General features: G+C 26.7%; 1 protein-coding gene across 6 annotated transcripts in view; it reads left to right on the forward strand.

The window, feature by feature from the left end:
• LRP1 (LDL receptor protein 1) overlaps positions 1–12,922 on the forward strand; it is a 137,418-nt gene that overhangs the window by 102,523 nt on the left and 21,973 nt on the right. For all 6 annotated transcript variants that reach the window (XM_087157618.1, XM_087157622.1, XM_087157620.1 and 3 more), the window contains exons 67-76: positions 832–951; positions 2,491–2,730; positions 4,284–4,400; positions 4,879–4,995; positions 5,632–5,751; positions 6,491–6,610; positions 6,856–6,978; positions 7,877–8,005; positions 9,574–9,842; positions 11,817–11,995. In XM_087157618.1, the coding sequence (XP_087013744.1) occupies positions 832–951; positions 2,491–2,730; positions 4,284–4,400; positions 4,879–4,995; positions 5,632–5,751; positions 6,491–6,610; positions 6,856–6,978; positions 7,877–8,005; positions 9,574–9,842; positions 11,817–11,995 (1,534 nt within the window). The remainder of the gene's footprint in view (positions 1–831; positions 952–2,490; positions 2,731–4,283; positions 4,401–4,878; positions 4,996–5,631; positions 5,752–6,490; positions 6,611–6,855; positions 6,979–7,876; positions 8,006–9,573; positions 9,843–11,816; positions 11,996–12,922) is intronic.

The raw sequence follows: 12,922 nt of genomic DNA on the forward strand, positions 1-12,922 counted from the left end.
TGTGTATTGAATTTGAAATGACTGTGAAATATGTAACTAACAGTGGAAATCGGAGTGGGGGCAAGCTCGTGCATGAATTCACTACTTTTCACTGGTCTTGCTACCTTTGGTTGTGAGTGCTTCATTCTGCCTCATGCTCACTTCGCTGCTTTGGAACTCACCATTGATTAATCTCAAACTTTGGACTAAGCAAACATTAAGTTTTCTAACTTTTATCAAACTATGTTTTTTACTATCAATTTTTTTTATTTGACCATTTCTATTATTTTCTTCCAAAATGGACCTCTTCTTGGTGTAGATTTGATAGTTTTTCATTTTCAATTCTTTGAGTTACGTTTGTTAGATTTTGTTGAAAATTTTGGTGTGTATGTATTAAGTAACCGTATTAGTTTTGTAAATCGTTAAAAAAATCTTTACAAAAATAGATTAATTTTATTTTTTCATTTATTTAATTCAAATTTCAATTTTTGTAATTATTTTAAATAATAAGCTTTTGTGTTTTTGGTTTTTAAGTTAAATATTTATTTGCTTCACTCATTTCATATGTTTGCATTCCTAATCTGTATATTTTTGTCAAAAGTAATGGTGTTATGTCATTGTACTTTAAATTTTTCATATTTTTATTCATATTTTTCTTAACTTTACAGTTAGTGTGTATGTACATGTTCTCTTTTAGTTTTTTTTTTTATTCATTTATTTCTAAAAATAAAAAACTAGCTTGCATTTAGTATATGATTATTTCAGTCTAAGAAATGTTTTATTTCATGTCTGAATTCTACTCATGTTTCTAATTGCTTATTAACACTTATTACTTTGTTGTTTCATTTGCAGCTCCTCGCACATGCTTGCCTAATCAATTTTTATGTGACAATACTAAATGCATTCCTGCCGTTTGGGAATGTGATGGAGATGATGACTGTGGAGATAATTCCGATGAACCAGATACTTGTGGTAAGCTTTTGTAATTTCTATCTCAGGATTTTCAATTATCTTAGAAATTCAATTAGCGCAGAAAAATTGCTTAATCGATAATCTTCCCATCCTATCATGCTATTAATGAAATAGTAACTGCTTTTAAACGTATTTAGGGAACAATTTTATTATTTTTATTAATGGTCAAGAAATGCAGATTCACTTATTTACATTTTAATAGTCTTTTTCTATTAATTTTTGTTGATTTTTAAATAGTTGCTTTTATTACTTATTATTTTAATTCATTAATGCGCAGAGGTAAATGTCTGCCTGGATTAAACTATTGAAGATGTGGTTTTTCTTATGAGGTAAGTTCTTATAAGGGTAGCAAGCAATGAACCCTTAACTCACTAGTCTCCAGAGAAATGCATTATGTTTCATAGTTCATCAAGCTTTCATGATCATCTAGCTTTGAAAGATTAAGCTACATGATAACGCCTCACTATAGAAATAATTTTATAATAGAAATAATTATCGTAGAAATAATTTATCAATGAATACTGTAAAAGTCAGTCCATTAGAGGAAGAATAAACAATACCGAATGGAATTGCCATTTAGCAAGCATGTAGTTGTAAATATTAAACCTAATATAAATAAATAAATATGTACATATATATATTTTCCTTGTTTTCTCTATATTTTTAACTATATATGTGTGTAAAGCAATTGCCAAGAAGTAGGATAAAAATAGGTCTTAGACAGGGGAAGGGGACATCAATATTTATTTAAACATTATTAGCAAGAGAACGATCATCCAAGTTTCACAAAATCGAAGTACTTATGAATAAAAATTAGGGAAAATATTGCAAAATAGTCTAGATGATATGTTATGTCATATGGTAAAAGGAAACCTGAGTAATTATAATTGGTCCATTAAATTGGTTGAGGGAATAATATGATTTTTACACTTAGTAAAGGGAAAACGTTAAAATGTTAATTCATGCATACTTGAACTCAAAATAGATAAAAAGGTATAGATATTTATTTAAACATTATTAGCAAGAGAACGATCATCCAAGTTTCACAAAATCGAAGTACTTATGAATAAAAATTAGGGAAAATATTGCAAAATAGTCTAGATGATATGTTATGTCCTATGGTAAAAGGAAACCTGAGTAATTATAATTGGTCCATTAAATTGGTTGAGTGAATAATATGATTCTTACACTTAGTAAAGGGAAAACGTTAAAATGTTAATTCATGCATACTTGAACTCAAAATAGATAAAAAGGTAGGATGTAAATAATGAAGTCTGATACAAATTCCAATTCTTTTACCAAAACTTAATATTTAATTTAACAGATATATAGGACTTAGATAAGGATCATATAACAACTATTTAAGATTATAAAGATAACTTGGTTGATAATCACTCACATGTTTGTTTTATAAATATAAATTGTTACTATTGTTGGCAGGTAGAATATTCCAAGATTTATCTTAGTGATTTATGAAGTATATCACAATATAAGCAATCAATTATTGAGATTTTTTTAAAAATGTCTTTTTATTTTTAGCTGGAAGAGAATGCCCAGCCAATTACTTCCGTTGTAATTCTGGAAGATGCATTCCTTTCTCTTGGAAATGTGATGGAGACAGTGACTGCAATGATAAGGAAGATGAGCCAGATTCTTGTGATGATACTACCACCTGCCATCCCTCTTACTTTAAGTGTCAGAACAACAGATGCATTCCTAATCGATGGAAGTGTGATTATGATGATGATTGTGGGGATTTGTCTGATGAAACTAATTGTGGTATGGATTCTTATAATTGTGTGTGTAACTGTGCTTTAACTTAATATGTAAATAGTAAAGTATAAAAATTTAAATGTAAAATCAACATATTGTAAAATCAATAAACTTCTGATTATCCGCAGGTGGATAATCAAGAGTTAGCAGATCAAGCACGGATTGGATAAAACTTAAATAAAGTGCAGATGATCTGCATTTCTTTAATACTAATTGCTTCAAAATTTTTATTTCCTGCAATATAATTAATTGTTCCTTTACTTTGCACATTTTGCTTTAATTTCATATTTTTTTATGATAACATTATTCTCAAGCTTTATTTGATTATCCCTAAGCAGCAATAGGCATTTCATTTATTCAATTATTATCACCATTAAAATCCATTTATATCCAAGCTATGCTTTTAAGTAAGAAAGATTTATTGGATTCTGACTATATAATTTTATAAATTTTTTATTAAATTCATACTTACAATTGATTAATAGAGAAAACAATGTAAAAAGTTTTTTTTTTTAATTAACCGATAATTTTTCGCATTGTAATTTCTACCTGCCGGCCACCCCTCTATTTTAAGTGCCAAAACAATAGATATATTTTTAATCAACGAAAATGTGATTATTGCGAGAGTGTGTGATTTAAGCATAGACTTGGACTTTAATTTTATAAATCTTCTCTGGGTGCATGATTAAAACCAAGTAATAAAACTGTTTTTTGCCCAAAATGAAGAAAATAATGATGGATAGTTTATAACTAAAAATAGTTGGTTTTGGACAGCATGCTGCACAAAACCCCCACAATAAAAAGTATTTAACAGTTTTATGGACAATATAAACAAACCATACTAGCAAATAATATTGTTATTGTATTTTATTACAATTTCGAGTTTCTATAATCTATGACAATTTTTTATTTTACGTAACCTACATACATGTCATGTGCACCTTGATAGAGATTTGATCCAACATATATACTTATATCAGATGCTCTCAACTGGTTAGTACTCTGTTGTATCTTGCTTGTTATAGCCAATGCTATAAGTTGTAAATGTTATGAATTTCTTCACATTTTTAATTATGAAATTTTTTTATTTTTTGTTTATATTTATTTATGTATTCTAGAATATATTAATCAAAAACTCATTGCTTAACTATTTTAATCACTACTGAATTTTTATTTGCTACTATGTAAATAATTGTTCCTTAGCTTTTTATTTTTACTTTAATTATTAATTTTTTATTATATTATCTAAGAGTTTTGTGCAATTATCACAAACTTAAGAAAATTCATTTAATTTATTCAATTGTTATAACCATCAAAAACCCCTTACACCCAAACTATGCTTGTAAGTGAGAAGGATATATTTGATTCTTGCTATGTACAAATTTAAATGTTTTTTCATTACATTTGTATTTAAAACTGACTGAAAGGAATAGCAATGAACAAAAATTAGTTTGGAATTATCTAAACACTTATCAATAATAATTCATCACATTGTAATTTAGTGTGAAAGATCTCGAAGCACATACATATGTTACTACTACTTTTTGTTTTATTTATAGTGTTAAGAAATTGTTCTGAGAGTGAATTTCGATGCAACAATGGAAAATGCATCAGTTCATCTTGGCGTTGTAATGGAGAGTCAAATTGTGATGATGGCAGTGATGAAGTCAATTGCAGTAAGTTGCACAGGTTTTATTTATTCAAAAAATTATACTAAATATTTTATTTATTTTAAAAATATATCTATACTAATATTTTACTAATGACTCAAATTTGAACTCTGGTCAATAGTAATCATATAAGAATGGAATAAAATCTCCTCAGTGCATTGATTAATTTTTCTATGCTCATTGAATGTTTTTTGGTATGTGTTTCATTTTACTATTTATGCATGTTAATTACGATAAAAATAATGACCTTGGTGGTGTGCTCATGTCATTTAAGCTGATTCAATAATTACAATTAGGGGCGCACAGACTGTTGATGTGTGGCCCGCGAAAGCTTCGAAACGCAAAGAAAATAAAAATTCTGAAAAATAAAAAAATTACGAACAATATATATGTATATGAATGCATATATATATGTAATCATTTTTTAATGTTTTATTAATTTATTAAGATCTGTAGTATAATATCAATCTGTATTTCTTTTTAGCTATCACTTGCAAGTCTAATGAGTTCCTGTGCAAAGGTAACAACTTCTGTATTCTTAGAGATTGGCACTGTGATGGAGATACTGATTGTGCTGATGGATCTGATGAAGAAGGATGTGGTAATAATTTTTTTTTGTTTTTATTTGATTTTAAAATATTACTTTTTATTAGTGTTTTATGCCCTAAGTCAGCTAATTAGCTTTTTAGAAAAATTTGAATTTACAGTAGAAGATCTTAATAATGCAAACCTTGAAACATGAATGTTATGTAAAATTTTTTGTTACATAAAATTTCATGTTACATAGAATTTTGTTTACATAGAATTTAGTATGACATAGTTCATTTTACATGTCCTTATACTTACTAACTAAACATAACACTATGTATTTGGAACTGATAATATTAATGCTCAAAAATATGTATTTATTTATTCCTTATTTATAGAAAAAAAATTGAATTATCAGGAGCATTAGAACCAAAAATGAACAAATTTACGATCAAATTTATCAAATTTGGATATTTGAGGTTTATAGAATCGTGATTTGTAGATCTTCTGCTGTATTTTTTAGACCTTTTTTTAATTGGAATAATTTTTAACTTAGATTTCAGTCTGAAATGACCTCTTATCTGTTCTCTTGCAAATAGTTTATTAAATATAGTAATTCTTTTATAAAAGTAAAAGGGAAACTTCATTATTGAATTAGTTTTTTCTGAAGTTTCTGCTCAGTCAGGTTTTTAATTCTGTATATTCTTAGGCATTCCATGTCAGAACGGGCAGTTCACTTGTCGTAATGGTGAATGTATATCAACTCTTTGGCAGTGTGATGGAGAAAATGACTGTGATGATAATTCAGATGAAGATCTAGCACTCTGCAGTAAGTGTTTTTAATCAGAATAATAGTTTGTTATAATTTGGCACATATTTTTTTCAATTCAGTTTAGTATAGGAATATAGTTAACATAATGTTTTATAATTTTGTTTACAACTTTTATTAACTTCTTAAACATGTTTTGTTTTTTATGTTCAAGCTAATGATTTTGAAACTTTTTTCAAACACTAGATCACATTGTATAAATACTTGCTCAGGTAACTGGAAAGTTCCAAAACGTACGCAGAAAGTTCTAAATGTAATACGAGCAGGCTTATCGATATTTGATTTTCCTTCAAATGCAAGTACCCGTACTTTAAAATTTGTTATAGAATTTCCCTTTTCATACACCTTTCCGGGAAAAAAAACTAAAAATCTTTCAGGAAATTAAATTAACATAAATGTCAGTTTGTAAAAGACAAATGAATTTTAAAATGTGATAGTTTCTGTTAGAATTTCCTGAACTAAACTGTAATTGTTGGTGTCATTTGTTTGATTTTATAGCGAGTTGATTATAAAATAATAAATCTTCTTGGAAACATTTTTGCTCTCCATACAAAACAGGAATTTTTTTTATTATCTACGTGTACAATTTTTGATCTTTGAATTTTTTATTTATTTATTTATTTTTTTGGAAATTTACTGTGAAAAGCCTGACTATCAGCTGGCATTCTGAAATATAAGATAATTCTAATGATTGTACATACTGGTATTGTACTTCAAAAATACTGTATTTGTCTTTTAGAAACATTAGCTTGTCCTCCTGGACGTTTTAGATGTGAGAATAGTGTATGCATACCAAGATCGAGTCTCTGTGATGGGAAAAATGATTGTGGAGATAATTCTGATGAGCTACGCACTGTTTGTAAGATCTAACTTTCAGTTTTAATTTTTTTTTTTTTTTTTTTTTAATTTTCTTTCATAATTACATTTTTCTTTCATTTGTAATTTTTTTCTCCACTTTTTGACTTGAATATAGTTTTTTCTGCATTAAAAAATAGTTCTTTTGATATATTATTATTAATATTTAGTGTTTATAAAAATGTAATTTTTTATGGGAAAAGTTTAAAAATTTTATCTTTATTTTGAAGCTATTTATTATTATTGCAGGTCAAAGAGAACACTTATGTGCACCCCATCAGTTCCAGTGTACAAGTGGTCATTGCATTAATTCTACATTCCGCTGTGATCATTTTGAAGATTGTGATGATAATTCTGATGAAATTGATTGTGGTAAGCACAATATACAATACTTTTAAAATTGGACTATTTAAGTGGTTAATAAAGTCGTTAATAATTTATTATCTCAATTTTATTTAAATTAAATATTTACTTACTTTTGTAAGAGTGTTTAAAAATTGTAGCTTAACTGACTACCTGCCTTGCTCAGAAAAAACTAATTTAATACATTATTAAATACTAATTTTAAATAATTAATTAAAATAATTTATTAAAATATAAGAAATTAATGAAAAGCGCTTTGCTTAACTCAAAATTGCACCATATAAAACAGTCGTAATAGCATTAAATGCACTGCGAATAACAAAATATAAGGTTTGAAATCATAAATGACACAATGTATCTCTGCAAAATAATAGTGTTTGTTTTTTTCCAATTATATCAAATTATTATAAGATATTTTAAAAATAACATCAATACTTGTTTGACAAATTTATAGTATCATTATTTAAATAAATGTCTGAGAAATATTTACTAAGAGAAAATTTTATATTTATAGATTAAACTAAAAACTCTTTTTTTTTATTTGTTTATGTGATGTTCAAAATTTCTCTCCCAATTTTATTGATAATTTTTTTCCTATATTTTTATCATTTTGCAATCCAGGTACAATTTTAGCAGTTACCTGTTCTTTTTGGTTTAATTTCTATTTTGTAATGTATGATTAATTTGTTTAATTTTACATGGAATGTTTTTATTTAACTTGGGAAAAATAGCGTTTTTTGACTATTTAAACTTTCACGAGTTTAAAGCTACAAGCAATAATAATTGATAAAAAATTTGGGTGCTACACAATGCTGGTGAAAATTAAAAAAAATCTGCCTTGTAATAACAATTTTGAAATCCTTCATTTCGGTTCCACTTTCATAACTTTCAATGTTAAATGTTTCAGATTATGGCCCTTGCAGCTTTGGAGCCTGTTCTCAGTTGTGTGTTGCTAAAAAGAAGGACCACTATTCATGCAGTTGTGTTCCTGGATATCATCCTGTTGCTGGTGAAAAGGGTTCTTGTCATGCTGAAGGTAACATATTTTATTCTTCATTAACTTTTTTTTTCTTCATTCGTTAAAACATTTTTCAGTGTAACTAATGAATAATTAGCCATAATAATTATGTCCATTTAGTACTTTAAACGGGTCTTACTAGTGTAACACATTACAAAATCGTTTTTTGTGCATTTCAGAAAAGTATTTGTTCTAAAATATATGCTTAAAATTTTGGAACCATAATCAAGCATTATGTCATCTTTGCTCAATATATCATCTTGGCTCAAATAAAATGCTGGAAATAATTTAATATTTAAAATTGATGTAACTGTTTCCACTATAGATTATGTAAACCATTCTATACCAAGCAGCATAGTAAAAAAACCTTTTCTATTTCCGTGTCCCACTTAGCCTTTGTATACTGGTTGTAAAACAAGTAATTGTAGTCATAAAGGTGCTGACTGTTAAACTGTTAAATTTTTTAGTTTCTCTTGTAGAACATAGAGGACAGTTAAGCTTATTGGAAACGCCTATATGGTGAAAATGACCATAGAAAAAGTCACTCATTTAAAATGCTAAAGTTTGCAGTGAGGATATTTCTGTTAATGTCCATGAGAATAGGATAACAAAAAAGACATATTTTGCCTATGGCATCCCTCCATTTGACTTTTTTTTTTACATAGCTTTTTGTCGCTTTTAAAATCATAATGAAAATTGATTGGTTGAATATTGATTGGTGTGTCTTCAGTCCTTCTCAACATATGTTACATCCTGTGTTGCAAAATATGTATTCTTCCATGTTTTTTAAATTATTTAAGTAGCTGCTTTCTCTACTAACCCTCAAAGGTTAGAGTCTAGTTTAAAAATTCAAGGCTATAGATGTGGAGCAAGCTGAAAAAATATACGCACTTTAAACTGAAAATGTCAATGCTTCAAAGCCACATTTTTAAGCTGGTTAATTATATTAACCAAACTGATGAACCAAAAATTTTATGGAAAAAAATTATTTAAGATGTGTTTAACTAATAAATTACATAACATTACAATTATCGAAACAGAAAAGAAAGTAGCGTGCTTGTTTTCTGTCCAGTTATTTTAGTACTATAATTTCTTTTAACCAAAAAAATTATTTATTTTTAATTCTCTCATATGGAATCTTAAACTCTTTGTATAAATATGCATTAGTTTAAAACTTTTCCCAAAAATGTTTTATGTTTGCTTTACAGATTGCTTTGTTTTTTAGCAAGTGTAAAAGTAGTGAACACCACATTAATTGTGAACGCCTAAGGATAGGGAGTAAAATATAGCCTCACCTCATTTTAAAAGAAAAAATAAGTAAATAAATGTCACACTTTTGTTCTTTTTTTTTTTGTTTTTGCCCCTAAGAGAATCTTTTATGGAAATATCACATTATTGAAATATCACAATTATTGAAATATATTGAAATATCACACATATTATTGAAATATCACAATAGTAAACACATAAACGAACAGACAACAGACAAAACATTAAGAAATAGTTAATTTTTTTAACAGCTTTTTCTTCATTGTATTTTCCTCATGTTTATATCAGCTCTACAATCAGCTTGTTTACATTTGCAGGAAAGGAGGCTGTTATTTTCTTGGCAAGTGAAAATGAATTGAGACAAATCAATCCTTACAAGCCCATGGCACAAAATTTGAATGATGTTTTGAACACAGAAGTAAATAAAAACAGAATAGATTCCATCGATATATTGTACAAAGACTCTGAAGTCATACTGTTTTGGGTGGATATCCACCAGAAGGCCATCTACCGTTATCGATATTATTTGGATAATAGTAATCTCACTCGAGTAAAAAGAGATGATGATGAAAATCCTGTCATGGTTGTAAGTATATATTTGTTTGCATTTATGTGTGGGATGAAACTTTTGTAATATTTTCATAGCTGAAAAATTTAGTGTGATTTTTTAAATAAATCCTAAATAATCACTTAAAAATAATCTCAAATTTTATCAGTGGAATAATCAACGTTTATCTTTTAAGGAATGGGCAAAAATCACTTTCTTTAAACCAATAAATCATCAATGATAAACATAAAATATTTATTGCAATGATAATTATGAAAGCTTTTTTCTTAATATTTTGAAATTTTGACTTAATAATGTTTAATATTATTTTGACTTAATAATGTTTAATATTGTTTAATGTTGTTTAATATTATTTTCTGCAAACAACATAGGTATGTTATTTATTTTAAAAATATATTAATTTCAGTAACTAGTATTGTATTATAATTTAGAAAACAATATTTAAATTAATAATTTTAGGCAGTAAAAAATTTGTAAACTTTTAAGTAGTTTCATGTTCATTGTTTGAAAAGATAAATTTTAAAATTTTATAATGAGTTTATTGAAAAATTAACATAGTTTTAGATAATGGTATTAATATAATTTCATTTTACTAAATAGTGTTTGTTTTTTTGTAACTTTTGCTACTGCCTAGATCTACTTTTAAAACTTTTATAGTAGAACTTTGATACCGTATCTTGTAAATAATAGATACAGAAAACGACAAATGTAGGTCAACATGAAATATAAAATAATGCCTTGTAAATGTATAAAAAATAATTAAGTAATATACTTAAGAATCAATAAATTTTGCAATAAATATAAAGAATTTTAGTTTAAAAAATTATGAACCTATAGCAAAGGTATATTCTATGTGAAAGAAAAAAGTATATATTTACTTAATATTTAGGCCAGTGATTCTCAACCACTGTGCCGCGGCACTTTTGTGTGCCGCTAAATTCTTAAAATGTGCCGCCAAATATTAGAAATGATACAATAAAAATTATAACGCTTTTTTTTATTATGAGTAAAGTTTAAATTAAAGAAAAGTGTGTGTGTGCAGATATACTTTTTGTAATTTTTCCACGCTTCAACAGCGTGAACATCTTTGTCGGAAAAGAACAAATATATAAAAAACAAATTAACAAAGGATAATTAGCAAAAATTACGCTAACAATTAACAATTAGCAAAAAAACTAGTTAACAAGAAATCGCAAAAAAAATAACAGTTAATAATTATAGAAAACAAGCTAACAATTAATAACTAGCAAAAAAATAAATAACTGCTACTAACTAATAAAAAATTGGTCGAAAGAAATAATTAATCCCTTAATAAATGTGCTTTTGCAGTACATATTATTTTATTTCACATTCAAAATTATTACCACAAACTACTTAACACGGAGTAAAATAGGTCATTAAACAACTTTTAATCTAATTTTTTTCATTGTGTGCCGTCAAATTTCGAAATCGTTAAAAGTGTGCCGCAACAAGAAAAAGGTTGAGAATCACTGATTTAGGCTCTTGTTTTTTTTTGTTTTGTTTTTTTGTTTTCGTTACTTCTACTCCCTACATTTACTCTTAAAACATTTATTGTAGAACCTTGTTCATGCATTTTTTTTTCCAGAACCATTGTGATGCCAAAAAATTATTAATGCAAATTAACATAAAATATAACATAATGCCTTGCTAAAGTATAAAAAATAAGTATTAGACTTGAAATTGAGTTAGAAAATTTACAATTCGTATAAAACATTTTAATTGAAAAAATTACGAACTTACTGTAAAAATATTTACAATGTAAAAAAATTATTTAAAATATTCAGAAATTTTGGTTTAAAACACTTTTTTTACCCATTGAAAGCAAACAATTTTTGACATTTATAAAAAATTGTTTAAACGAAAAGTTCTTCATTGTTTCGAAGGCTTCAAAGCTTTCCACTTTGATGGCTAATTATAGTATCAATTTTACAATATTTCATTATGATAAGTAAAATTTCATTTTCTTTTCAGATATTTGATTTAACAGAACCTCGAAGTATAGCTGTAGATTGGGTGAATAATCACATATATTGGGTGGATTCCGGTGTTGACACCATTTCCCTTGCTACACTAGATGGCACTTTAAGGCAGACCATCATATCATCTGATTTGGATCAACCAAATGACATCGCAGTCGACCCTGAGGATGGGTATGTTTAATTTGATGATCTTTGAAGGAAACTATTATTAAAATATTAGTTTTATAAAAAAATATTGTGATGCTATTATAAGCATTACATATTTCATAGCTTTTAAAATTTCTTTAACTTCAAAAATGTTATTCATTAATTCAAAATGTTATTAAAATTTTTTCATTCATTTTTAATCCAACTATAATTAAGCTGATTATTTAATTTTATCACATTTTAAAAAAAAAAAAACAAGCATCTTAATCAATGCAGCGGCTAATTTTTTAATTATTTTATAACTCATTAATTCACTGCTATAACTATTCGAATATTAAAATCTATTTTTAGCTTTTGTCTGCTCTATTTCCCTTACCATTTGAATATTATAGGGTTGTATTAATTTCTTACAGTCTTTTTGTTGGTTATGCTGTATTAAAGTTATTTAAAATTTTATATTAATAACCTAAGATTGACTTTGTTTTTGGCTATTTTATTTATTGATAAATTTCCAACTATGGATCTCTTCCTATGCTTCTAAATGTCCATTTTGAACTATTCATTCACTGCTTATTTAAAATTCAAGGCATTGGGATGGTTTTGGATGACGAATAGCCCCTCAGTTCAACTGTAATTAACTGTCAACTCAGTTCAACTGTTTTTCAAGTTCAAAATGCAATTCTTCGTCTATCAAAGGAAATGCTGTTTATTATTTTGATATTTTCTAGTTATGGTCATTTTTTATTCTTTTCAAGTTCTCCTTAATAAAGTAATGTTTGATATATCTATGGAATAATTCCCTCTTTTACAATGGCAAGATGCAATGAGCTAATATCTCATTGCAAATGGCTATCAGGACTAAAAAAAATTCTCGTCTTGCTATTTTGATGCTTCCAAATTATGTTTGCTCTATTGAACTAAATATTTCAGTGGCATTTTACGTAACTAAGT

The sequence above is a fragment of the Parasteatoda tepidariorum genome, chromosome 2 (assembly GCF_982258835.1).
Source record: "Parasteatoda tepidariorum strain Cologne lab strain chromosome 2, Ptep-v5.0, whole genome shotgun sequence".
Classification (NCBI taxonomy): Eukaryota; Metazoa; Arthropoda; class Arachnida; order Araneae; family Theridiidae; genus Parasteatoda; species Parasteatoda tepidariorum.